This window comes from Mucor mucedo, assembly GCF_025094135.1.
Source record: "Mucor mucedo strain NRRL 3635 chromosome Unknown EV154scaffold_102, whole genome shotgun sequence".
In the NCBI taxonomy this organism is placed as follows: Eukaryota; Fungi; Mucoromycota; class Mucoromycetes; order Mucorales; family Mucoraceae; genus Mucor; species Mucor mucedo.
Genome location: NW_026252386.1, coordinates 18,341 through 43,642, shown reverse-complemented (window position 1 = coordinate 43,642; position 25,302 = coordinate 18,341). Strand labels below are relative to the sequence as shown.

General features: G+C 36.5%; 12 protein-coding genes across 12 annotated transcripts; 8 read left to right on the top strand and 4 right to left on the bottom strand.

The window, feature by feature from the left end:
- Positions 1 to 624: 624 nt before the first annotated feature.
- On the top strand, positions 625 to 1,543 carry EV154DRAFT_470207 (uncharacterized protein). The gene is made up of 3 exons (XM_051597845.1): positions 625 to 836; positions 897 to 1,327; positions 1,466 to 1,543. The coding sequence occupies exon 2, from the start codon at positions 1,015 to 1,017 to the stop codon at positions 1,180 to 1,182; it is 168 nt and encodes a 55-aa protein (XP_051454019.1). The 5' UTR covers positions 625 to 836; positions 897 to 1,014; the 3' UTR covers positions 1,183 to 1,327; positions 1,466 to 1,543.
- Positions 1,544 to 1,673: 130 nt separating this feature from the next.
- EV154DRAFT_520476 (DHHC palmitoyltransferase-domain-containing protein) lies at positions 1,674 to 3,395 on the top strand. The gene is made up of 8 exons (XM_051602829.1): positions 1,674 to 2,067; positions 2,176 to 2,245; positions 2,307 to 2,381; positions 2,458 to 2,600; positions 2,653 to 2,754; positions 2,824 to 2,969; positions 3,058 to 3,100; positions 3,161 to 3,395. Exons 1-8 carry the CDS (start codon positions 1,780 to 1,782, stop codon positions 3,287 to 3,289), a joined length of 996 nt encoding a protein of 331 aa, XP_051454018.1. The 5' UTR covers positions 1,674 to 1,779; the 3' UTR covers positions 3,290 to 3,395.
- Positions 3,396 to 4,430: 1,035 nt separating this feature from the next.
- EV154DRAFT_567299 (uncharacterized protein) lies at positions 4,431 to 5,666 on the bottom strand (the record flags this gene model as incomplete). The annotated part of the gene is made up of 4 exons (XM_051606006.1): positions 4,431 to 5,117; positions 5,190 to 5,251; positions 5,347 to 5,394; positions 5,459 to 5,666. The coding sequence occupies 4 exons, from the start codon at positions 5,664 to 5,666 to the stop codon at positions 4,431 to 4,433; spliced, it is 1,005 nt and encodes a 334-aa protein (XP_051454017.1).
- A 920-nt stretch (positions 5,667 to 6,586) lies between these two features.
- Positions 6,587 to 7,474, bottom strand: EV154DRAFT_520470 (PH domain-containing protein). The gene is made up of 3 exons (XM_051602828.1): positions 7,184 to 7,474; positions 6,987 to 7,117; positions 6,587 to 6,916 (listed from the first exon to the last, which is right to left on the bottom strand). Exons 1-3 carry the CDS (start codon positions 7,446 to 7,448, stop codon positions 6,725 to 6,727), a joined length of 588 nt encoding a protein of 195 aa, XP_051454016.1. The 5' UTR covers positions 7,449 to 7,474; the 3' UTR covers positions 6,587 to 6,724.
- On the bottom strand, positions 7,475 to 8,687 carry EV154DRAFT_520467 (uncharacterized protein). The gene has a single exon (XM_051602827.1). It carries the CDS (start codon positions 8,681 to 8,683, stop codon positions 7,505 to 7,507), a length of 1,179 nt encoding a protein of 392 aa, XP_051454015.1. The 5' UTR covers positions 8,684 to 8,687; the 3' UTR covers positions 7,475 to 7,504.
- Positions 8,688 to 8,753: 66 nt separating this feature from the next.
- EV154DRAFT_449163 (mitochondrial K+-H+ exchange-related-domain-containing protein) lies at positions 8,754 to 9,704 on the top strand. The gene is made up of 2 exons (XM_051597177.1): positions 8,754 to 9,067; positions 9,132 to 9,704. Exons 1-2 carry the CDS (start codon positions 8,810 to 8,812, stop codon positions 9,666 to 9,668), a joined length of 795 nt encoding a protein of 264 aa, XP_051454014.1. The 5' UTR covers positions 8,754 to 8,809; the 3' UTR covers positions 9,669 to 9,704.
- A 336-nt stretch (positions 9,705 to 10,040) lies between these two features.
- EV154DRAFT_605481 (cyclin-like protein) lies at positions 10,041 to 10,839 on the top strand. Its single transcript, XM_051607475.1, has 2 exons — positions 10,041 to 10,157; positions 10,219 to 10,839. Exons 1-2 carry the CDS (start codon positions 10,115 to 10,117, stop codon positions 10,740 to 10,742), a joined length of 567 nt encoding a protein of 188 aa, XP_051454013.1. The 5' UTR covers positions 10,041 to 10,114; the 3' UTR covers positions 10,743 to 10,839.
- A 207-nt stretch (positions 10,840 to 11,046) lies between these two features.
- Positions 11,047 to 12,393, top strand: EV154DRAFT_12447 (SPX domain-containing protein). The gene is made up of 6 exons (XM_051593972.1): positions 11,047 to 11,244; positions 11,320 to 11,515; positions 11,619 to 11,738; positions 11,807 to 11,898; positions 11,958 to 12,280; positions 12,347 to 12,393. The coding sequence occupies exons 1-5, from the start codon at positions 11,143 to 11,145 to the stop codon at positions 12,228 to 12,230; spliced, it is 783 nt and encodes a 260-aa protein (XP_051454012.1). The 5' UTR covers positions 11,047 to 11,142; the 3' UTR covers positions 12,231 to 12,280; positions 12,347 to 12,393.
- Positions 12,394 to 13,132: 739 nt separating this feature from the next.
- Positions 13,133 to 14,328, top strand: EV154DRAFT_427086 (EXS family-domain-containing protein; the record flags this gene model as incomplete). Its single annotated transcript, XM_051596338.1, has 3 exons — positions 13,133 to 13,517; positions 13,574 to 13,881; positions 13,936 to 14,328. The coding sequence occupies 3 exons, from the start codon at positions 13,133 to 13,135 to the stop codon at positions 14,326 to 14,328; spliced, it is 1,086 nt and encodes a 361-aa protein (XP_051454011.1).
- A 16-nt stretch (positions 14,329 to 14,344) lies between these two features.
- Positions 14,345 to 15,395, bottom strand: EV154DRAFT_539661 (alpha/beta hydrolase fold-domain-containing protein; the record flags this gene model as incomplete). The annotated part of the gene is made up of 4 exons (XM_051604359.1): positions 14,345 to 14,793; positions 14,874 to 15,072; positions 15,142 to 15,199; positions 15,271 to 15,395. The coding sequence occupies 4 exons, from the start codon at positions 15,393 to 15,395 to the stop codon at positions 14,345 to 14,347; spliced, it is 831 nt and encodes a 276-aa protein (XP_051454010.1).
- A 2,750-nt stretch (positions 15,396 to 18,145) lies between these two features.
- EV154DRAFT_554498 (class I glutamine amidotransferase-like protein) lies at positions 18,146 to 19,093 on the top strand (the record flags this gene model as incomplete). The annotated part of the gene is made up of 2 exons (XM_051605198.1): positions 18,146 to 18,708; positions 18,785 to 19,093. The coding sequence occupies exons 1-2, from the start codon at positions 18,232 to 18,234 to the stop codon at positions 19,091 to 19,093; spliced, it is 786 nt and encodes a 261-aa protein (XP_051454009.1). The 5' UTR covers positions 18,146 to 18,231.
- Positions 19,094 to 21,984: 2,891 nt separating this feature from the next.
- Positions 21,985 to 23,147, top strand: EV154DRAFT_520445 (uncharacterized protein). Its single transcript, XM_051602826.1, has 2 exons — positions 21,985 to 22,029; positions 22,086 to 23,147. The coding sequence occupies exons 1-2, from the start codon at positions 22,023 to 22,025 to the stop codon at positions 22,670 to 22,672; spliced, it is 594 nt and encodes a 197-aa protein (XP_051454008.1). The 5' UTR covers positions 21,985 to 22,022; the 3' UTR covers positions 22,673 to 23,147.
- The last annotated feature ends 2,155 nt before the right edge of the window (positions 23,148 to 25,302 follow it).

Sequence of the window (25,302 nt, the reverse complement as noted above, 5' to 3'; positions counted from 1 at the left end):
ACTATTCTCCATTTTATCTGGTTTACGGTAGACATCCGAGGTCCCATGCTGAGGAATTAGAAGTCGAATTGGATACGAATCTCGGTGATGAGGAGATGGTGCGTCAGCGAGTCGACGATATTATCCGCCTCAATCAAGAAGTGATTTGTCAAGCTATACGACGAATGGAGGTGGATAGGGTCAAAACTTAAGAACAATATAACAGGAAGACCAAGCTAAAGAAGTTCAAAGTTAATGATCAAATAATGGTTGAGAGTCGAGATGTGGTAAACAAGGAAGCGTTGCTATTGAGTAGGTGGGTGGGGCCTTACCATATTCAAGAAGTGGTGGGTAATAATGTATACCGAATTCGAGATGAAGCCTTGGTATTTCCTACGATATACCATGCTAATCAAATCAAGATGTACAAGGCTCGTCCCAGGTTGAATGTGCCATTACGGTTTTACTCTGTGTCGTCAAGCGAAACTAAGCAAAAAGAGGGTAGTGTGGAAAGGCAGTTGTGAGGACGAGAGGGATACAAAATTGTAAATAAGCGGTCACAGAGTGTTCCTGATACTAGGTGTCACCACTAGTTTACATATATAAATATCCAAATTTCAATAACTAATAAAAACAGTTCTTTTAACTCTGAAAAACACAACACTTAATTATCAAGCTTTTTGATACAAGTTTATTTGGTCTTTTGGTCTAAGGAAGTTTCAATCATTTATCAGTAGTTAGTCACAAGGTATATATAAACCCCTCGCAACATGTGATTCTTTTAAAAGTTTGAAAAAAATTTATGATAACAATAAGCACAAAATACCACATGTTATCAAAAAAATAATTAAAACTTAGTAAGTGAAAATAAAAGCTAAAAAAAAGCAAGAAGCTACTGACTGTTGAGGATATCATAGATATAATAATAAAGTTAATTGTCACATCACCTTAAGGATGGATAATAAATATAAAAGTTAATCATGAATCACACATTACCCCGTTTGTTCTCATCCTAGATGCACCAATCAGACTTGTATGGCCAAGATGGAAACCCAAGGATTCCAGTATAAGCTTTGGAACAGAGATTTAGCCGCCTGTTTGAACATGATTTCAATAATTCTAAATTTAAGAAACACTGGTCAAATCCCAGAACGATTTGCACGTCATGTCCACTCAAAAAGACGTCCTCGAATGGGTGAATAACTATCCATGCCAGTTATCGCTGGTGTTACCCGTAATACACTTTTTGGTAAGGCTTTTTATTATTGCTTGCTAGATAACTAACTGTATTTGTTCTTTTATATTTTATTTCTGTTAATATATTTCTCTACCTCTCAACCCTTTCCATGTAAGTACATTGCATTGTTTAACTTTCTAAAGAGAGCTCTAACTTTTTTATACCCATTTTTATTTCCATCCTTGAATGATATTATATTTTATTTTTAAACGATTTTTATTTCATTTTTGAACGATTTTTTCGCAACAGTGAACGAATAATTTCTGAATAAAGTGTAAGGCAATAAGAGGAAATGTGTTTTTTTCTTATTTTTTTGCTATTAAAGTGTAAGCTGAACGTCTTTGTAAGATTCAATAATGTCTCTCATCCTCTACTCTTTCGACTTGAGTTGTGCATCTACGTTCTTATGCAAACAAGGCATATCACTATTAAATCTATGGGATTTGGGGTGTAACCATTAAATTTAAAAAAGTCCGAATCTGCAAAAAAAAAAAAAAATGCGCTGTGGCACAGCCCTAAAAAAAATCTCTCTCTTTTTATTTGATTAAAAACAAAAACAAAATATGGCAAAGATTGTGGATAAGGCAATATGGAGCATTGGCCCTATATTTATTGGGATTGCCGTCTTACTGTTGAATATGTGTGTGCTGGCATATTATCTAGTGGTATTTCCCTACCTCCATAGTTGGACAGACAGCTCGTTTTTCAGTAAAGTCTTTTCCATATTGACCTTGGCCTTCACACTCTACATCGTCTATTGTATTCATTTTCATTATTACATGGCCATCGTCACATCGCCCGGAGATATGGAAGAATACAGAAAAGCAGACGACCCATCCTCCTCTACCAATGTAATTTGTTTTTTTAAGGTTCTTTTTTTTTTACGTTTTTCTTTTTGCTCACAAGTGTATGTGTATGTGTGTGTTTGTGTGTGTGCTTTTGCCTTTTTTTTCAATTAGGAAACTTCCATGCGAACCATGTTACTTGAAATGGAAGAACATTCACAGTTTCCTAACTCTTGCAAAAAGTGTAAGCAATCAAAAAGGTAGAGCGATCTGTACAAGTGTATTTATGTATTATTTCAATTTAGGCCTTTTACCGAAACCCGAAAGAGCCCATCACTGCAGTGTCTGCAACACTTGTGTATTGAGATTTGACCATCACTGTAAGCAACCCCATGTCTCCCCCTCCTTGACGCTAATAACTAAAAATAAGCACTCTTTTTTTCTATTTTTACACAGGCCCTTGGATTCATAACTGTGTAGGTCATTTCAACCATCGCTATTTTGTCTTGTTTATGACATATTTGATTCTTGCCGCCGCTTATTTTGTGGTATCTGCATGGAGACCATTTATGCTCTGCCTCGATTTCACACAATTGGATGTAAGCTTAACTTGATATTTTTTTTTATATTGAAAACTAACTTTAAGCGAAGTGGCCATACTATTTCCCTCGGCCATTGTTAGCGTTTTCTTTTATTTTAGCTATTTGCATGGGCTTAGCGATAGGAGGGTTATGCGTTTGGCATTATTACTTGGTAAGGAGAGAAAGAGAGAGAGATCGATGGATAGTTAAAATGCAGATAATTGACAAACTCCGGGTGTAGATCTTTACAGCGCAAACAACGGTTGAATTCTACAACAATTATTACGACAAGGGCGTTTGTAAAAGCCAAGGAGAGATCTTTGTGAATATGTATGATTTCGGTGCATGTCAAAACTTTAAACGTTTCTTTAACGTTGGAGATACATAGTAAGTCTATATACATTTTTTTTTTTTTTTTTTTTTTTTTTTTTTTTGCTTTGTCAATGCTCGTCAATTAAATTTTAATTTTTTTAAGCCCTTGGTATACACTGTTTCTCCCCGTTCCTATTCCCCCCAAAGTACTAAACAACAGAAAAAAAAAAAAATCTATTTTGAGAAAACTAAAAAGCTATTTTTAGGGCACAGGGCGTGTATTTGAAAAATGTCAAGAATTTTACATGTTGCCAGAACAGAGACAACGAGATCATGTCAAGGCACAGCGAGAAGTACAAGATATAGAAGATTTGGAAGACATTAAAGATCTGTAATTTTTTTTTTTCTTTTTGGCTATTGAGCATCTACATACATATTTTTTTTTTTTTTTTGCTTTTCCAAATGTAAACTCAAATCCGATAACGGAATAATGTTATTGCATGCAAGGGGGAGATTTATAGAAGGGCATACGAAAGTTTTATTTATTATTATGATGTGAAACTAATCTAGTAATTTACGTAAAGAATTAAACCATTTCTTGGGCTTTGTCTCCTTCACCATCACCACCACAACCACTTCTTCTTGTTGTTGTTGTGGAGGTTGTGTACGACGACGCCGAAGAGATTTCTTTGGCTGACTTGACAGTTGTTTGTTCTCTGTCTTTTTCTTTACAGTGGTATCATGTCTAATAATGGGTTTTGTCCTGGAAGATGAGGAATTACTACTGCTCGCACTGACATACGAAAGCAAACGTTCATCCTGTCGCATGGCTGGCACCTGTGGTGTAGATGGATAGATGGTGGTGTATCCCTTCTTATATGCTAAAAGCGCCAATGGAATATCCTCGTCCTTTGTATTGATTAAACGTTTGCTATTGTGGTTGTTTTTTTTCTTGATATGAATCACTTCCTGTCGTTGTTCTTGGATAATAGGCTTCAATGTATCCGCACGTGATAATCTGGTTGGTGGTGGTGGTGTTGGTGGAAAGCTGTTTCGTTGTCGATGTTCTGTGGGAGGACATGTTCGAACCGATGATTGCCTGTGAAAATTCTTTGTGTGACCGTGTCCATTTAACATCATGTATAAGAATTGAGCTTTGTAAGTTTGGAATATGTGAGAAAAAAAAGAAAAAAAGAAAAAAAGAGAAAAGAGAGAGAGAATAAATAGACAATAAGCCCAAAAAATAAAGGACTTGTTCAAGGTCATTTGACTTTTTTGTCGTGTATTTATAAAAGGTATTCGTACATGTACAATGCAGCAATGCATATACTACGTGATAAATAAAATGCGGGAGAGCACTAAAAAAGATGAAAAAGGGCATATAATTTATGTATATATAAAAAAAGAAATGAGGGCGTAGTAGTATGTAAAAGAAAAGAAAAAAAGATGCGTATATATGTGTGCGTGTGCGTAAGAAAATCATAAGAAAGTATGGCTGATTTATGCGTGTAACAGAAAGAGAGAAAGAAAAAAAAATCATGCGGTGCCAAAGTCCATTCTTCTCAAGACTTCTTGTAATTCAGACTCTGGAATAACTGGACCCGTACCAGAACATTTCGCCTTCTTTTTCAGCTCTTCACATAATCTGTCCATATCAAATTCATCAAAGTTGGGATGCTGTGACAATCGTTCCCATATTTGAGAACAGGGGATGAGCTTGATACCGGAATTAATGATGGGATCCACTTTATGATCAAACCTGGATATTTCACGTTCAGCAAAACTCGCTTCTTCTCCTTCTTCATCATTATCTTCATCCGTCGACATCAAATGATCGTTTCTGTAGGTCTTAAAGCGCTCAAACTCATGACGTCTCTCGTTGGAGTTGCTTCGGGTAGGCGATTGTCTATCAGAATGAGGCGGTGAAGGTGAATCACGAGGATGTAGTTGTTGCACGTCAAGACCAGCTTCACGTAACTTATGAATCGACACATCAAAAGCAATAGCAGCTCCTTTTAATGTATAAATCTCTGCTTCCATCTTCTTTACCAGTTCCTTCAATGACTCGTTCTCTTTCTTGACACGTGTCACTTCCGCTTCATGCTTCTTTTCCATTTCCCGGATCTTTAACTGAAGTTCTTTTACATATCTTTCTTTACGCTCTCGAAAAGCTCTTTGTGCAGCCCGGTTCTGTTCCTTACGTCTTTGCTTTTGATCTCCACCCTATTATATATATACACGAGTTAGTTTCCAAAAAACCCCTTCTTATCTTTTTTAATTGTGTGGGACAAATACCTGAAACAGCGATGATTCGGACACCAAATCGTTTCGTCTTTGTGGTGCTCCTCCTGCACTGTCTGTGTTTGAAAAAATAAGGTTTTAGATATAAAATGTAACCATGGAGAAAATGAGGCGCACCCAAATATGAGGCGCAATAAATTCTAAATCTTACCTGGACTATCGCCTTCACTGGGATCTTGATTACTGTAATCGTCCATGTCTACATGTCCCCATGGTGAGTTTATTATTTTTTAAAAACTAACTCTCTCCCAAACTATACTTACGGAATATCTTGTTGGTATGGTTACTCATGTCGAAATCGCCAAAACCTTGTTGAGCCCATTTTCTCTTTTCGTTTTCTTCGGACCATGACTGCTGTTGTTGTTGCTGTTGCTGTTGTTGCGGTGGTAAGGGGACCTGAGGTTGTGGTGGTAACATCAAGGGAGCATCTACCATTGTTTGTTGGAATTGCCAGTAGCTATTATCTGTCATATTATAGAGTTTTTTTTATTTTGGTTGTAAAGTAAAGAAAGAGAAAGACTTTGTGTTATTGTTTTTTAAATAGCTCAATTTATACTGTTGGCCCGTCAAAGAGAGGAAATCGGTTTTCCCGTTACGCTGGGATTAAAACTCCTACCGAATTTGTCATAGATGAATAAATATTTCTAGGATTTTCCATAACTACAGAATTTGCATTTTTTTTTTGTGTATTCTTAAGACAATAATTACCCGTTGTTTAAAATAAGTTTTATCCGTTTAACTTTCTCTCCACAACGTTTTTGCCGTCGTCAACAGAAAAAAAAAGAGTAGAAAACGAATGATTTTTTTCCCTTGTTCATGGTTATACAATTCATTTAATGTTTTGGGGCTCAAGGTGTGTGTGTACAATCTCAGATATGATATCCGCCTCAAAAAAACATAACCCCCTTCCCATGTAACATGCCCTAAACGCCCCAAACGTATTGCACCACAACAGGTCAGATTACACAAAACTATCATTTCTTGCATGCTTTCCCATTGCCATTCAATCCTCCTTGCGCGCCACATCTGTTCTTATCATCCTATCAATCCGTGACGTAGATCGAAAAGGGAATCAAAAAGAGAAAGAGAGAGAGTGAGAGTGAGAGAGAGTGAGAGAGAGCATGTCTGTGCCTGAAAGACGGCCCCCACGCGCCGTCTTTTCTTTTTTCGTCTCTGCTATTAGTGTATTGAAGTCAGGGAGAGGGGGGAGGCAAAATGGCAATTCAAAAAGCACGTTGCGTGCGTGGATCTATGTGTATATGTTACACTGAATACCCGGAAGATGGGTGGGGTCTGCGGATAATTGGGCCTTTTTTCTTCTCTTGTAAAGAGGGGGATGGTTACAACTATCAGTGTGTGACTTGTGTTGATAAACCCAAGGCCGTGGTATGTAAACTGATCTGCTCTTTTAGGCTACTTGTTCCTCTTTTCATCATTGTGGTACCGCGTGCGTCATTTTCGATTTATATTTATTATTATGGGTAAAAAAAAAATTTTTTTTTTATGTGGGAAGGGTAAACTTTAAACATTTATTTATGACCACTCTTATTCAAAATGGTTGGTGCAGAACTAGAGCCAATGGAAGGGTTACCCATTTGCGGATTATCACGCAACATATTCCGTCTTCGTCTGATCAAGTATGTCTCTAACAGGACAGCATTTTTTGTATTACATTTATACATGATGTCAATGATATCACCCACAATAGGCACTAGCCCAATCTATATACCACCTCCGTTAGCCCTCTTTTTTTCTTTTTCTTTTAAAATTGACTATACTTTTGAATTATACCATAAAGTCAAATCCAATATTAAACATCATCTTCGATATAAGCTCGGGAGGCAGCTGAGCTTCCATCGCAATATGCACTAATTGCAGTGCCATCAATAGTCCAATAAAATCCCCAATTACCGGAATAAAGCCTACAACAAAAAAAAAAAAGAGAGTTATGAAAAAACCCATGAGCCATCTCGAGATGTTCTACTTACCCACAATGCCGTCAAAGCCTATCTGAAAGCAACAGCACGAAAGTCCTCGGTCCAGAAAATGCGCTCTTCCTTTGACTCGTTTCAAAATCTTTTGTTCCTCTAATGAAAGGATGGACTGAGGTGCCTGAGCTTTTTGCCACCATTTCTTTTTCGCTTGCTGTTGCTGTAATTCCAGGAGTTCTTGTTCATGACGGCTATTGGCTGACTTTTGTTGACCGCCTGCAAACGTCTTTAAAGCATATTTCGCTACGGCTTCCTTGTTCATTACAAATAATATATATAATTTTTATTGAATGGAAAATAAAAAAAAAAGGAAAAGAATTAAACGCAATAAACTTTGGCTGGTATAATAAAACCGTCAACTCCATTAGCCGCAAAAGGTGGCGAGATCACAAATAGCACATGATCGCCCTCATTTACGGCGGTCATGATATCGCTGTTATATTGTGTGCCTTGACTGATCGACATCATCTGGACCGTGTCCTCTCCCTGTGACTTTAGCAGCAAGTTTAATTCGAAGGCTTCATTGACAATGCATAGCACCGTCTCTTCCAACAAGTGAATGTTGTCATAGAAACGGCTAAGGAAATCTAAAACATGCGATGTAATCTGCCCTTTCGCTTGTTCAATCTCCACCGATTGCTCGTCCGATTGTTTGACAAACTGCGAAATTTGTTGTTTTAGCCGGGCCGCCCAGGATACATTGCGTTTTTCGATCCAGTCATGAATAGCGCCAAATGAATTGTTCAAGGACACACCGGGATGAATGGATGTACTAAAGATGTCCTTTAAAATGATATCCATCATGTATTTCTCCACCAGAAAATGGGTATCCTTCTCTTGCACAAAGTGCTGTTGAATCATGGTATTGTCCCTAAAGAGATTCAAGATATATTCGGTGTTTTGTTTTTTAATAGTGGACACGCATAAATTGTTAATTTGACTGAGCATTCGGATCAACTGAGTATGAATCGTTTGGATATCCTGTGTTTCGCTAGATTTCTTCTTTACATGCGAATGAAAGCGAGATTCCATGCGCTGATAGTCCAATTTCTTGGCTTCTAATTCAGCAGCGACAGCATCATAGATCGCCTGTAATTGTCCCAGTTCACTATCTCGTCTGGGTACGATTTGCATACGCTCATTCTCTCGGTTCATCCTCTCTTGTTCAAATTGATCCTCAATGTCATCCTTTTCATTTTGCGTGCGTTCCACAATCTCTTTATGAATCTGCAATGATTCGTTTAAGGAATAAATAATCAGGTCCTTGTCCGATTCAGACTCCCCTTTCAAATCCATCCTTTTATAGCCTCCTCCTCCTTCTTCTTCCTCTTCGTCTTTGATAGTCACAGTAATAGACTCCGTTCCTTCTCCTGCTATCTCCATCTCGTTACTCGTGAGTGAGATGGCTTGTACATTCTCTAATTGCGTACTCATGCCGATGAATAAAGAAAAAGAGAAGGAAAAATTTAAAAATAGTGGGTCCCCGTTGCATTGCATAAGGACGAAATAAAGGAGCAAGTCACACGCTTGCCTTTTTTTATTAGCATCATTTTGTAGATATATTATATTTTTTTTTTTCATTGTGTGTAAAAAAAATACTCCTATTGCAATATAAACTTAATTATGCGTCTTTATGCCATTCCTATAGTCAAGAACCGTTGGGCCTATTACTGTCATTCCACCATTCCTTCGATTTCTCGACTGACAAAGGCGGTTGATTGGTCCAGTCAGAAATGGGATGCACTTGGTCAAGCAAAAGCAGACAGTTGGAAAAAGAAATTACACGACCGTGGAACCAATGTCATGAATCAACTCGACTATCAAGAATGGTTCTTCAAGAGTGTACCCGGTAAAAGCGAAATGGAGCAAGCTCTTGACAAGGTAAACAGACATTAAAAGGAAAAGGGAGTTGTCAATGAAAAAAAAAAGTAACAACAAAATGTAGGTCATAATTCACCACCCTTCAGTGCTAAAGGGAGAGGTATTGGATTCAGAACTAAAGGACTTGTTAAAAAAGCGAGTGCCGTATCATAAAAAGTACATGTATTATTCTGCATATTGGGTACCAGTGACGTGTACGTTTGTCATTGTGCCTCTTGTTCCCAATATACCTCTAGCCTATAACCTGTTTCGACTGTACAGCCACTACAAGGCATACAAAGGCGCAGAGCATTTACAGAGCCTTTCGGACGGTGGCCAACTTCAATTTACACCCAATGAGGCGATTGACGGTGTTTTAACCAATATTTGTTTCGCTGCAGAACAGGATATTAAATTCCCTAACGCAATCGAACAAGCATTTCAACAATCGCCAAACAAACCCGATTTGTTGTCATTACAACAGGATATCCCTGGTGTCTTGACTGAGTCTCATATCAAGCAATTGGTCGAACGCTTGCAAGTACCTGGTTTGGAAATGGAATTAAATAGAGCTCGTTTTCAAATATTAAAAGATATTGCCACTCAACGCTTTAGAAACTAAAATAAAAAAATAAATGACTCACATGTCAAAATAGAGAAAGAGAGAGAGAGGAGAAGCTAAAGAATGATCGCTGTTTTAACTCATAATCCTTTATCCGTTATCTTTTTATTTTATATGTGATAAATGTCACCATAAAAAATGATTCATAACATGACCACACACACACACACACACACACCCGAACACACACACACAGAAAGAACAGAGATAGTGACAATAGATAGACGGTATATTTGTTGATTAATTACGTTTTGACCTGGGGACAATTTTGGACCTATTGTTTCCCACCATTGTAACCAATAAGAGTCACATAATAAGGTTTTATTTACTTATCCGCCCCCCAACCCTCATTTTCGTCTATAAAAGAGACTAATTTTTGACTCAAATCCCCTTTCCCTCTCTTCTTTTTTTCTCTTTTTCTTTTTAGCACTTTTACAGTCTGAAATATGTTGGCTGTTCCTACTTCAAGTATTCCTCCAGGTTTTATCGGTAAGTGTTTCTCTTGTAATTTTTCTTAGCCCTGAAATAATACTAACCCTAAAACAATTAGACTTTGCGTCTTCTTCATTTGATGCTATTCTATTTTCAACAACAATGATGCCAGCGAAACAGATGACGGCTACGAATAGACAGGGTGAAATACAAAAGAGGCCTAGCCATTTACCTGATCTGATACCATTCATCTCGCTCATCACAGATAAATGTGATGTCCAACCCATTCACCTGGTGATGGCACTTGTGTATGTGCAACGTTTCAGAAAATCATTACCTGCCACATACAAGGCAGAACCAGAAGCCGCTCATCGTATCTTTGTCGCTTCCTTGTTGGTCGCTAGTAAATACAGCGAAGATCGCTGTCTCTCCACCAAACAAGTGGTGAGGGCTACAGGTGATGTCTGGTCCATTAAAGAAATCACTCGTATGGAATTGGCCTTTTTAAGATTCTTACAATGGGATTTATATGTCAGTCAAGAAGAAATGACACAATTCTTACAGGATTTGAATTTTGATATTAATTCTATCTTACCAAGTCATCCCATTCTGTTGGATGACACACTTCATTTGTCATTATGATTTAATCTTTATCCTTAGTATACCCTTTTCTTTTTCTCTCTCTTTAATGTACAAAAATACCCTTCTACTAGTAATAAAATATAATGCATATATGGACACATAGGCTTAAATAATCTACCGAAATAAGCATTTTCATCTTTTTACTGCATGATGGACTTTTAAACTTTCTTTTTTTTCCCTGCCTGTGCGAGAATTACACGCGGCACACGTGGTTGTTAATGGGGGGTGGGGGACAATCACTTTTTAGTTGTGATATAAATAAGTTTTTTTTTTTTTTTTTTTTTTCGGATTCAGATATATTTGTTGCTAATGTGACATAATACATCTGTCAATACAAGTTCTTTTTCTTCCTTTCTCTCTCTTTCGTCCTTTTTTTATACATATATATTTACATTTATAGATGAAGTTTGCCAAATACCTTGAATCCGAGAGTATTCCAGAATGGAGAAAAGCCTACATCAATTACAAAGGGCTTAAAAAACGATTAAAGGCGATTGAGAAAGTAAATACCTCCCAAGAAGTGCAAAAACTGACCAAAAAAAAAAAAAAATTACACACAGAAACTTACACATAATAGTATCGCAGACTGAATCAAATCCAAGAAAGTCAACGTATTAGCACGCTCAATACAAACGAAACTCGTTATGTTCCTACTCGAAGTCAGTCCGTCAGTCTTGACAATCGATCCCGATCGCATGCGGGATTGATGAAGAGATTCAATTTTCGAAAACCTGATACAGAACTTGGAAACCTCACCAGCCCTTCCATACAAGGTAATTTTTTTTCTTAAGCAAGCTTGTTTATCAAACCAACAAAAAATAAAAATAAAAAATTCCCTAAAACCTTTCTTTTTTTTTTTCTCTTTCGATACTATAGATCATGAATTAGAGGCTATCTCTGTGCTAGAGGAAGCATTGACACACGCAAGTGAGCCTGAACAGTACTTCTTTGTCATGTTGGATCAGGATTTGGAAACTATTTCCTTATTTTATGATGGTACAAAAAGCCAACAACAAAAAAAGGGCGCAATGATACATTATTAACTTTCTATTTATCTTTTCCAGAAAAAGAAAAGCAGGCTGAGGGCAAATTTAAAGCACTCAAGATGCAAGTGCAACTGGTTCGAGATTTTGCTGAACAACTCTCACATTACGGGGTAACTATAAAACAATATACAACAACAATACATAAGCAAACCTTAATACATAAATACAGAGCGCACATGACATAATATCGGGTGATGGACGTTTGAACCCCATGAATTGGTTTAAAAGAAGAGGATCGAATGATTCAGACGCTACCACCACAGATATCCCAGACTTACCCTCGTCCATCAAATACAATGGTGACCATCACATAAGTTACAATGTTGCCAGAAGTAGATTGAAAAAAGCCATTACCGAATTTTATCGTAGTCTGGAATTATTAAAGTCGTACAAGGTAAATCATTTCCCTAAACAGCAACTGTTTTATTTACGAGTCCCTTGAAGGTTTTGAATCTGAGTGGATTCCAGAAAATTTTGAAAAAGTTTGACAAGGTAAAAAAAAAAAATTACTCTTTATCCTACATACAATATACCTACCACATTTCATACAAACAATAGACAGCCGGTTGGAAAGCAAGTGCACTTTACACCAAAAAAATCAACAAATACCATTGGGCAAAGTCTCACAAGATTGATGACATTTTACGTGCCACTGAGGTAAACCTGAGTGCATCACAACATTTAATCGCTTGGGTCTAACTAAAAAAATAATTCCCCCACTATAGAAATTATACATTGATGAATTCGCCGACGGCCATCGAAGACGAGGCATGTCCAAGCTAAGAATACCAGAGCGAGACGAGGTAAGATAAACACTAGATGATTAGATACTTCTCTTTTCTAACCTTTCGAAAAAAAAAAAGAACTATACTTCCACAACATGCAGAATTGGACTTTACGTTGGTCTTTCTGTAGCATTATTGGCGAGGGTCACTCAATTAGCAACTGACCCTAACGTGATACGAGATTTACCCAACTTGGACTATAATTTACAAATGTACGCCTGCTTCGGTCTGCCCATCTTTTTCTGTCTTGGCTTTGCAGTCAACACCCTTGTTTGGACAAGGTCTCATATCAATTATAAATTCATTTTTGAGTTTGATCCAAGAGACAATCTCGATTATCATGAATTTGCAGAGGTACGTCTCATTTTTTTTTTTTTTTTTTTTTTTTTTTTTGCTTGTGAATTTGCAGTATCCTGTCATAACAACCCTTCCATAGTTACCTTCCCTCATGCTCTTACTATTATCGGTCGTCATGTACATTGATCTATCGCAAGCCTTTGCACCCACCGTACCATCCGAACTCTGTCCGCTCATCCTCTTTGTCCTCATCATGGCTGCCATGACCTGTCCATTCCCTATCCTTTACTACTCATCTCGACGCTGGTTAAGTCTCTCCCTGGGCCGTATCGTCCTCAGTTATTTATTCCCCATCGAGTTTCGTGATTTCTTTATTGCCGATGAACTCAATAGCTTGGCCTATTCGTTCTGGACATTCACCTACTTTATTTGTGCCTATCAATGGCATTGGACTGATCTAGATAGTCATTGTCCCGTCAAGATCTTTTGGTTCACCCCGTTTTTAGCCTGTCTCCCCCCTTGGTGGCGTTTCTTGCAGTGTATTCGACGTTACAAGGATTCTAAGGAGAAGGTGCATCTTGTGAATGCTGTCAAATATACTACCAGTATGGCGTCTACTCTAGCCACGGGTTATCGAAGAATGTATCGTAAGTAATATCAGTCTATTTTTGACCCATTGACAGAAGACTGATGTTTATTACAGCCAATCGAACCACGGAAATTATTTGGGTATTATGTTGCGTGATTAATTCAACCTATACTTCATTGTGGGATATCAAGATGGATTGGGGTTTATTACAGCCCAATAGTAAAGAATTCATGTTGCGTGATGATCTGGTGTTCTATCGATGGACGTATTATGTGGCAGCACCCATTAATATCACCTTGCGTTATGCCTGGGCTTTGAACTCAGCAGGATTAGGTGTCAAAGGAGAAGTGCTGGGTTTCTTGACTGCGCTTTTAGAAGCCTATCGACGTATTCAATGGAATTTCTTTCGTTTAGAGAACGAAGTAAGTCTATTCTATGGAATGGCGCATGATCACTTTAAACTAACGTCTTAATAGCATATCAATAATTGTGGTAATTACCGTGCCATCAAGGAAATTCCTTTACCCTTTGCGTTTCGAGATACATGCAAGACACCCAACGGAGATGAAGAAGGGGGTATTCAACTCTTGGCCGAACCCAACGAAATTGCCATCCCACCAACGGCCGTTTCTCCTACCTCACCTACCTTCGATCCCATCTCGCCTTCGACCACGGGTTCCTTTTACGGTCGTCGTGATTTCGAAAATCGTCATGACTTGGATGATAATTCTGCTGCCGTTGATAGTCTTCGAAAAATCAATCGACAACCTTCCTTGGTTGGTACCGTCTTGGATCGTATTAAATCTCGCATACCTGAAAATTCCATTGATTCCGATACAGACAATGAAGATGAGGAAGATAGTGATTAAAAAAATATATATTTTATTAAAGTTTTGACTCAAAAGAGTTCCAATGTGATTTTATAACGTGTACCGTTTGCGCAATGGCTGCATGCGCTTGAGATTGTAAAAATGGCATGGTCAAAAATCCATGCCCAATTCCCACATAACGTACACAGACTGTATCTACTCCCGCCGTACTGAGTTTCTTGCCATACGCCTCTCCCTCACTTCGAAGCACATCCCTTTCTGCAGTAATAATCAGTGCAGGTGGTAACCCCTCAAATTCATCATATACCATCGGAACTGCCGTAGCCAACGTGCTCTGATTATCCGTTTCCAGATATGCTTCCCATACATATTGCATCGTCGTACGCGGTAAAAACGCATTCTCTCGATTTTCAATATATGATTCTGTTTCAAAATTTACATCAAGTACAGGGTAATAAAGAACTTGAAAGCTGATGCCTGTATTCCCTCGTTGTTTAGCAAGAACTAAACACAAAAAAAAAAAAAAAAAAAATAGAAAAAAAAAAGTCAGAAAAGGGCCCTGGAGGTGTGTGTACGAATTTTACTTGTTAATGCAGCAGAAAGATTTCCACCAGCAGAATCTCCCGAGACCACAAGTCCCTCGGTTGTGGCATGGATAGAAGCAGCGTTTTGTTGAAGCCAACAAAGTGTGGTATAACATTCTTCCAATGCAACAGGGTACTTTACTTCTGGACTGTACGAATAATGAACAAAGACCACACAACATCCCAATAATGTCACCAACTAAGAATAATAATATATAAAAAAAAAAGGTTACACACATGCGATACCCAAAACTTGAACATGGCTTGCCTGATTTGTCAATATACGATGACTATTGTAACTTCCAAAAACCCAACCCCCACCATGTCTATATATATACAATTCTTTTTTCAATAATGAACAATTTTTTAAAAAAAAAATGCGCTGAAAGAGACTCACAAAAATAAAATGATGGGTAATATCTTTTGTCCTGATCCCACAGGTCGAAGTACAGAAATCGATACATGAATACCGCCCAATTCGATTTCCATGTCTTGTTTTTCGACCTCTGCAGCCGTCGACATCATGGCGGAAGAGGTATCTACAAAGTCTCGAAAAACAGCAGGTTGCCCGGCTTCTTCATCCGTCTTTAATCCATAGGTTTCTTTTAAAAGGTGGATAATTTGAGGTGTTAACGGAAATGGTTTATACATTTTTTTTTTTTTTTTTGGAAGGAGCAAAAAAAAAAAAAAAAAAAAAAAAAAATCAGAAGCAGTAATGAAAAAATGCGAGGATTTCATCCCGAAAAATTATATTTAGGATGACAGTCATTTTTCACACGTATCTATAGTTCCCCATACTTTATAAGGTAGAATCCATGTTACGTAAGCATTTTGACCACGGTAGACGCGGCGACAGCGGCGGGGATTGTCATTTGTTTAGAAATTTTTTAGGTTAAAGTTTTGCTGTCTTGAAAAAAAAAAGGGGGTTCTTAATAAGGTTTAAACGTTGTCTTCGAAACTGAAAGCTGTGTACTGACAGAAATCATTGGACAAAACCTGATGCATCTATCACACGCACTTGAAAAGATTATATTACGTAATTGATGTATATCAAAAATAAAAAAAAAAAAGATAAACGACTATCTACATACAGCAATGTAAAGTATAATTGCTTGCTTTGACGTTCTGTTTATGATAAGCGCCTGGAACACAAGGCTGCTATGACAGTTTTTTTTAAAAAAAGCGAATGGTCATACACATTTATAAAGAAACTGCAGTTTGACACGCGGGGTGGGGGTTTTGCAAAAGCTATAAGCGAGCTGCCATCATAATACACATTTTATTCCACAGCACATTCATTTAAAATAGGGGGAGGAGTGCTTGCCTTATTGCACTTTGCTTTCTTTGTTATACCAATCTGTCGGCTTCTATTGTTTTATTTATTTTTTCCACTGTTTATATAAAAATGAACAGCAGTTACTTTATCAAGTAAGTGCATCTGCTATTTTTATTTGAATAAAGTAATTAGATTGCCCTATTTGCCTGAACGAATTAATCTCAATGCGATAAATAGAACCATTACGTCAGCCTACACACACGTTCTATAAACATTCTTCTTTCTAGTTATTACCGCACTACAGCGAACATTTCTTAAAATATAACAACCGAACTATAAAACAAGGTAACTCATTTATCATGGATAGACTGAGAAAATTTTATAATAATTTGACGATTTCAAAAAAAAAAAATAGCTATGTCTTTCAAGACATAGAAGAAGCTTCAAATGCTGTACGTAGTCACGCGGATAAAAAAAATTGCATGTTACCGAAAATTGGGCTAAATGGCTCTGAAGACACTGTCATGTTATTTTCTAGGTGAATTTCATGACTAATCTTCATATGAAGAGCAAAGTTCTTACATATATGCATAAGTAGCAGTAGTGGGGTATGTCTCCGCGAGCCATCGACAATGCCTTGCATAGAGTCTTATCACGCATGATGAACGATTGGAGCACGTACATTTTTTTTTTTTTATGATACTATTTTAATATTTGGTATTGCATTTTCATATCTGAGCGTCTCATTTCTTGGTGATAAAAAAAAAGATGGCAGGGAGAGAGAGAAAGAAAGAAAGATACTTGAAACTCTGCATCTGCCAACACCTGGATCTCCCGCCCCCACCCCCCTTGATAAGTTTACGTTGCTGCTTTATTTACACTCGGTACAGCCTGTATGCAAGTTATTTTTATATAAAATTTAACAGACATTCATCGACACTACCAAAAATCATCGATTTGTAAAATTTTGCCGACGTTTCAAGACGAAAAGTGTAATGAGCTTGTTACGGCAACCAAAAGAAAATAATACCTGCCCATATTTTTTTTTTGTAAGCATTTGGTAATGATTATAGTTTACTGTAGTTTTAAAAGTATAGGTTTTTATTTTTTTAAAATATTACCTAGAATTATAGACTTAGCAACTGTCTTTGCATAACAAATGTTCTAGGCTAAGAGCACTTTTTACAACCCAGATACCATTGGGTTTATTTTGACAAATATTATACATCCTAAAATTAAGGTTTAGGAAAAAATAATAGGGACTAATTGTTTTTAGTAAGTGCTGATAGCTTACGCATATGTCTGCAAAAGCCTTTAAACTCTGACATCCCAAACAAAATAAACAATACCTTGTGTGGCGTAAGAAAGTAAACGAAGCATCCGACTCCAATGGCTAGAAGCAAAAAAAAATCACATAGAACGTTTGAAAAAAAGGGGAATACACCATTATCTAGATTAAATCACCTTTTCATTTTCGTTATGCAAACAATCGTTGTATTGCTTTTCTCTTTTTCTTTTGCTTCTTCTTCTTCTGCTAGGCTTGCATTAGTTCTTTACCAAAATAAAATAAAAAGGTCCTGTTTAGAATAGATCTACCCTGAGTGTTATTACCTGCATTTGTTTTATAGCTCTTACCTATAAAGTCAATAGGCCCCTCCTCCAGCAGTAGCCAGACCTAAATATACTATAGCGCAATCCAAAAAGAGGCGATCGTCTGCTTACAAGCTACATGGTTATACTTGAAGTTCTTGATACAATACTATAAACTTCTTTTTTTTTTGTTCTAGATGAACTATATATAAAAATATTTTTTGTTGAAAAAACATGCCCGTATGCCTTCAAAAATGAACCGACTCTCATACATATATAGTCCGAGCTAAGACACTAAAAGTTAAGCTAGATTACATTAAAAAATTAATTTGTCAGATATTTGTACGCGTTTTTTTTTTTTGTATGCATAACAATAATGCGTCATGAGTGTTTGAATGGCTGAGTTAACCTGTGCTCGCTTGATGCACTTCATGCAGTGAGAATTTCACACGACCTTATCTTTCTTTTTCTTAAACCCTAATTCCTACAACCATGGCCAAACAATCTTTGCATCTCGCTCTACTTGTATGCGATACACCTTTACCTGAAGTGGTAGAAAAACACGGAGACTACCCAAAGCAATACGCGCTCGTATTTGAAAAAGCAGCCCGTAATAAAAACCTCGACATTACTTGGGACTTTTTTGACGTAGTTGATGCTCAAAACTACCCTTCCTTGGAAGACATTCAGAACAAAAAGTACGATGCTATTGTAGTTACAGGCTCAAAATACAATGCACACGATAATACACCCTGGATTCTCAAACTGGTTGATTTCTTACATACGCTGCAGAGGGAGCCTTACAGTCACATAGTAAAATTGGTAGGAATTTGCTTTGGTCACCAAGTGCTTTTACGAGCTGCTGGTGGCATTACAGAGAGAAATCCAAAAGGGTGGGAGGTAGGTTACACCGAAATCGAATTGAACTCTTACGGCAAGGAATTCTTTAAAACGGACAAGAGCAAATTGGTAAGTGAGGGGAAAAGATTACGGATTGAACATGTCACATTTTTATTAAGCAAGTACATATATTTATAAATAATAGAGAATTAATCAACTTCATCGTGACCATGTATCCGTTTTGCCTGAAGGTTTCAAATGTTTGGCGTTCACAAAGGATAACACCCACAATCATGCAACTGTATCTGACAACCGACAATGTATTACTATTCAAGGTCATCCCGAATTCAACAGAGACACAATGAAGATTGTGATTACAAAAAGAACTGAGAGTGGAGTACTTCCAGAGGAACTGTCTTCAAAATGCTTATCTACATTAGCTAAAATAGGACCAGAAATGGAAGATGTCTGGTTAGTGGAGAAATTTCTAGATTTTATTTTGAATAAATTATAATGGTGGCGATAAAGCACATTCTGTTAAAAATGGCAATTGATTCAATTCCGCCTGTAACTCTTTAGAGGATACAATCACACGATCCACAAGTAGTAATCTTGATAAAAGTGGGATAAATGGGAGTCCTGACAGATCCAATATTTGCTCGTTTGTCATGGAGGATGTCTTTTGTTCAAAGACAAACTTTGTTTCTGCATGATAGTGAAGTTTAGTCATAATAGATAGATACGCAAACACACAAAAAAAAAAAGATTGCTATTTTTAACTTACTCAGGTCTTCGTATCTATGTTTTCTGTCAGTGTCAATCTTGATCAAGATATCCAATGTTGAGATCAATTCGTTATAGATTTCCAACTTTTCAGGTTCACGTAGCAAAAGTTGATTTAAAAAGTGCACAAGTGTTTGTAATGCCCCTAATATAGAATAATGATTAGAAAAAAGACATATGCACATACATATCGGACATTTACATGCACTATCGGGTTCAAGTTCTAATAATTCTCGAATAGCCGCAATCTCCACTTTTAACAACTGTATTTTATCCAATGTGAACCAAGCAGATTGATCATATAAAGTTGGATCCTTGTACATTTTTGTTGATGATGGCGTCCAACTTTTTTTCAGGTTATTTTTCAATGTCTCCACGCGTTTATAAGCCCCTGATAGACATTTAGTCAATCCATGTTGTGTGTACAGAGGATTTGCATTCCCTTTTTACCTTTTTCTCCGTCAATCATTTTTATATTTATATCCCATTTGATCGACGGTATCTTTCTTGCGCTACTACTAGGCAGTATAGTATTGGAGTCCATACATACGTTTTTAGCGTTTGATGTAATATCATCTAGTACAAATATCCAAACAGACGCACTCTCACTGTCCTCACATAATGGATATAATTTACCCAATAATGGACGATTATTTGCATCAAAAAACCGAGGCACCTGCATAAATTTAATCACATCATTAAATCCCAAAATAACTACCGGCGTGTCCTTTAATTGGTATGCCCCTGATATATCAACATCCTCGGGGGCTCTACCCAGCAACCACCAATAGTACAGCCATGCTGATTGATCCTCGGGATCTGTAAATACTGCTGCTTCAACCATGTCCAGCTCTATACATTTATAAGTCATGCACCCTTCATATATATTATTTAGATCCCCTTACCGTTCCTTGCGACCTCGTTCTTTTCCTCTTCTGTCATGGAGGATACAACAATCGGAATAAGTTTAGATCTTTGATGCCAAGCGGAATAATTACTGAAACTGCTGTCAATCTTCTTCGTTGTAAATTTATATTCTCGTTCCACAATCTGAGCGACCTCCGCTTCGTTCTTGGCTACCTTCTTTAGATGATTGACAACAAAACGACGGTAGTCCCAACCATGAACTATATATAAATATATATATATATATATACCTCGCATTCAATATTCTAGCCCTTTCCATGTTAAATTAAACACTTACAGTTACGGGCATCCCTAGACAGCATCTTTTCAACTAGCCCAAGTTCAGCTTCCCAATCAGGTTCGGGCATAGTTTGCAAACACCAAATACGATGATTCCATAACCAATACGATTTTGGATTAATTCGAATAAGCTCTAGAAAAAACAGTAGCTCATTCACATAAGATTTTTGTTCCTGTTCCTTCGTTTCTGTTGAGAGCAATTCTAGAAGAACAATGCGACGATAGTTCCAAATGGTGTAGTAATCCGGGTTTGATTGTAAAATTCGTGTCGTCAGGTTAAACGTGTCCTTATTGTATTCTTTGTTGTCCATCTTTCGTTGTATAATTAGCTTAATAAAGAAAGAGTAGTTGCTATGTATACCTTTGTTCTACAGGACTCAACAAGCGCATTGTATTCCTTTATCTTTACTGCCTCTCTTTCTTTTCTGGCCTTAATCAGCTCGTCAGTAGTTTTTTCTCGTTTTCTTCCATGCTATAAGTCTGGGATGAGAAACTATTTCATATTCTGTGGGGGGTGCGCTTTATTTTCTTTGTTATTACCACATCACTCATTTAAAATTATTCTCACAGGTAAAAATAAAAACAAAGGGGGTTTGTGTATATGTATGCTGTTTTTTTTTAAAAAAAAAAAGAAGGAGGGTAAAAAAAAAGGTGTTTGGTTGAATTTGGAAGTGCTGGGTTTTAAGGCCCAGGATACACACGACACCCAAGGTTTCGCTCAAAGGATAGATTTATACAAAAAAAGGTTTATAATTTATACATGTTTAGTATAAATAAATAATACTGATTGATCAGTTGAATACTCTGTGCATTGCAGGATTTTAAATATTTCAGACTAAGTAAATAAACAATATGTGATGAAATGGCACCTACAATAATAGATGAGTAAGTTTCTTTGTTGACAGCCAAAAAAAAAAAAAAAAAAAAAAAAAAGATATGTACCATGTACTATAAAATTGACAACAATTTAATTATACATACAGGAGTAAGTTTTTATTAATAAATAAGGAAAATGTAAGAACTTTTCAGTATACATGTAAAAAGAAAAAAAAAAAAAAATAACAAAAAAAAGATGCTGTCCTTGTGATAACCCTACATAATAATAATGCATTCTATAATATTATAATTCGATTTTTAGATGATTATTATACGTAATTGTGCAATATATATAGATAGATAGTATGATAATGAACAATGCCTTTTACTTGATTTTATAATAAGTATTAATCTAGTAATAATAATATAAATATTTGATTATCTAGGGAGGAAAAAATACTTTAAGATTTGGCGGCAGATCATTACCGTTTTTATCCAGCGTAAACTTTGCATACTCCTATAAAAAAAATGATATGCATTCTCCCTTATAAAAAGGAGCTGATATCAGATTATTCGCGTTCTTTTTTTTCTTCTTCTTTCCTTTAGTTAATTCTCTTTTGTACTATTATTATTATATTATGCCTGGTAAATACACTTTCTTTATCATAATACTCCATATATTTACCTCATTTGTTTGTTAGGTGTGATGGACATTAAACATTTGTTATGCAACCCTTGTGATCCTTATTCTTCTCTATTAGAAAAGAAGCAACAAGGACATTTACAGATCAATACTAATATACTCTATGAAGAAGTTGAATTTTACAGACATAGTCGCTCAAACAGTACTCAAAGTATCAGCAGCTGTAGCAGCAGTGGTCAAAGTAGTATTCATCATTCTCCTACTCCATCCCCAACTATCAAGACTCGTCGCCGTGTAAATAGTGAAATGTGCAGACGTTCAGTAGCGAATGGCGACTACATTGTATCGCCTCCGCCACCACCACAACATATTACTTCCCGACGTTCCAGATCTAATTCAGCAAGCTATATTCAGACTCGAACTCCTTGGACACCAGAGGAGGATGCGTTATTACAAAAAGGTTATGAACAAGGGCTATCTTGGGCAATGATCTCTTGCACCTACTTGCCTCATCGTTCTCGAGGTTGTTGTTGGGGTAGATTCAAAACCTTGCAAAGTAAAAATGTAATCGAAGTCTACCAGCAAAGAATATGTCAAAGACCTTGGAAAATTACCAGCCCAAGAGGCGATAAAAAAAAAGTATAATACTGTAACAAACAAATCTAACAAAAAAGAAAAAAAAAAATATGTAAAACAACCACATACAAAAAAAAAAAAAAAAAAAAAAAAAAAAGAAAAAAAAAAGCACATAATATTCTTTAATTCATCCTTTTTTTTTTTATGCTTATAACACACTCATTCCCTATTTATTTATTTTATTATACTCGTATACCTCTTCTTATGTACTACTTTATGCACCCTTATTTCTCTCTATAACAAACTGTCGCTACTATGTATACCTTGTTTATATATATACACAATCATATTCTTATGCAAAAAAAGCACCCTTTCTTTAATACCCATGATTATCTCTCACCTTTAGTAAATTATTATATTATTGCTTCCAACGTCTTTTTAATGTTCGCTGGGTTCTATTATAACGTGTACGTGGCGTACGAGGGGTTAAAACACAATCGGCAAAGGAGTGTAAATTGTCATTAGCAACTGTGCCTTTTTTAACGTGGTACAAATGACAATCATGATTTTATAGGGGTTCAATGTAGACGCCATACATCTTCTTTTCGGTAAAATTCTATTTTATTTTTAAATACACATGTTTATATCATCCCCCAAAGTATTTTTTGATTGTCCCGCGACGCATATAAACACCAAATCTTTATTCATGCCACTTTTAAAATAACTGATTCCTTTTTTTTCTTCCTTTTATCCCAACCACTTTAATAAACTCTGCTCCTCCCTATGACTTTCGTGTTATAACGCTATATTACCTGCTGCTCAACTTTGTTGTAATCTGAAAATAAGAGATCCCACTGGCAGTAGCCCATTTTCACTTATGTCCGTTCGTAAATTTCCAATCATCCAGATACAAATTAAACCCTACTTCCTAAATTAGTAATCACTACAGATGATCTGATAAAGAAAGCCTCAATCGTTTTCCCAGCTATTCACGACAGAACTAAAGCTTTAATGGAAGTGCAGCAAAAAAAAAAAATTCAATAATAAATATTACCTCATTGACATCCCTAACGGATCAGTGGTAATGGTAAATTTACCCTCAAGAACATCCAAATTATCACCTCTATACTAAGGACCTTTCACTGTCATCACGAAAACTAAAAATGGAACATACGTGTTAAAAGACAGCATGAATGAATTATTACATTGAGGTTATGTACCTTCTGAATTAAAAATGGTATCGATAGACGAAACAGCCATGGGGGATGAACTCTATGAAGTCTAAGAAATTCGTGACCATAAAGGCCCTGAAAACGATCGGGAATATTTGGTATGTTGGGTAGGATATGGTGAACGCGAAAACTCGTGGTTGAAAGCAGACTCATTATCTGATCTCGAAACGATTCGTAAATACTGGGTCAAAGTCAATAAACAAAAACAACTTGACCAAGATCGTAATCGCACAATGGTAAATAACTATGGTAACAAACAAATGGTAAATAAGCAAACGTCTGTTCCTAAGAAAACTCCAACAAAAGAACTTACGAGTAAGAAACGTAAAAGTGTTGAACTTCAGGCAGCTCTGAAATGACAAAGCGTGTTAAGAAGTTAAACAAAGAAGCAGACTTACACCAAAGTTTTGCAGGCATTATAAAAAAAATTATGATAAGCCTCGAAATTTTTGTGATTCCGATGTTTCTTGCAATTATGACGGGTTTGCTTATCCTTGCTCAAGGATTTTTAAGGATGCATCCTAATTTTCAAAGTGATTCAGCTTAAAGAAAAAACATGCCCACATATTTCAATCTCATCAACATATTACGCAACATATAATATATTATAACAATCAGACAAATTGAATTTGTCGTATTTGGGTATGATTTACTTGAGAATAAACAAATAAATCGAATAAATAATAAAAACATGAAATAAAAACATCCTTTAATGGTGAGTAACAGCATACACCTGTATACTGCTACACAACTACTCCTACTATGAGTACTATTATAATGATTGTTTTGACTTTGTAGTATATACCATATTTAGTAATTCGGATTGATCTTATTTTTTTTTTTTTTTTTATTTTTTGCGCGGCCAAGCGAAGCAACAGACATGTATGACTATAATAAATACGTACTGAGCTGGAAGGGGCTGTAAGTCCTGACCAAGGCCAAACTCTTTCTTTTGCAGCAATTGTCTGATCACGGGAAATACTGCAGTTAAATACAAAACATATTCCGTTGACCAAAAAACTTTGTTTTTGTATTATATTAAGATCAAACTTTTTAAAGCTGCAAAAGCTGCAAAATTGTCTGGAGTAAACGAACGCACTGGACAGCAATGGGCGGAAAGACTTAGGGAAGATCCTTAATGGGATATATATGAAAAAAACACGAACAAAGTTAACCGAAAATCCAGTCAGCTTCAAGAGGAGCATAAGCTGTATTTGATAAACTACTTTGATGAGTTTCCTCAGGCACGCACAAAAGACGCAGTAGATAGTTTGACTGAAAACTTCGAAAACTTTAGTTTAAAAGAAACAGTCGTTGGAGAGTTTATCTCAAGGGAGTGCAATCTTTCTATCAAGAGCGTAACCCGTCACCCTAAAGCTCGAAATAGCCCAGAGAAGCTTAAAGCTCGTCGTGAGTGGGTAGAGTTATGGTCTGAAACCTCAATGGATTTTAATACCAATTGCATTT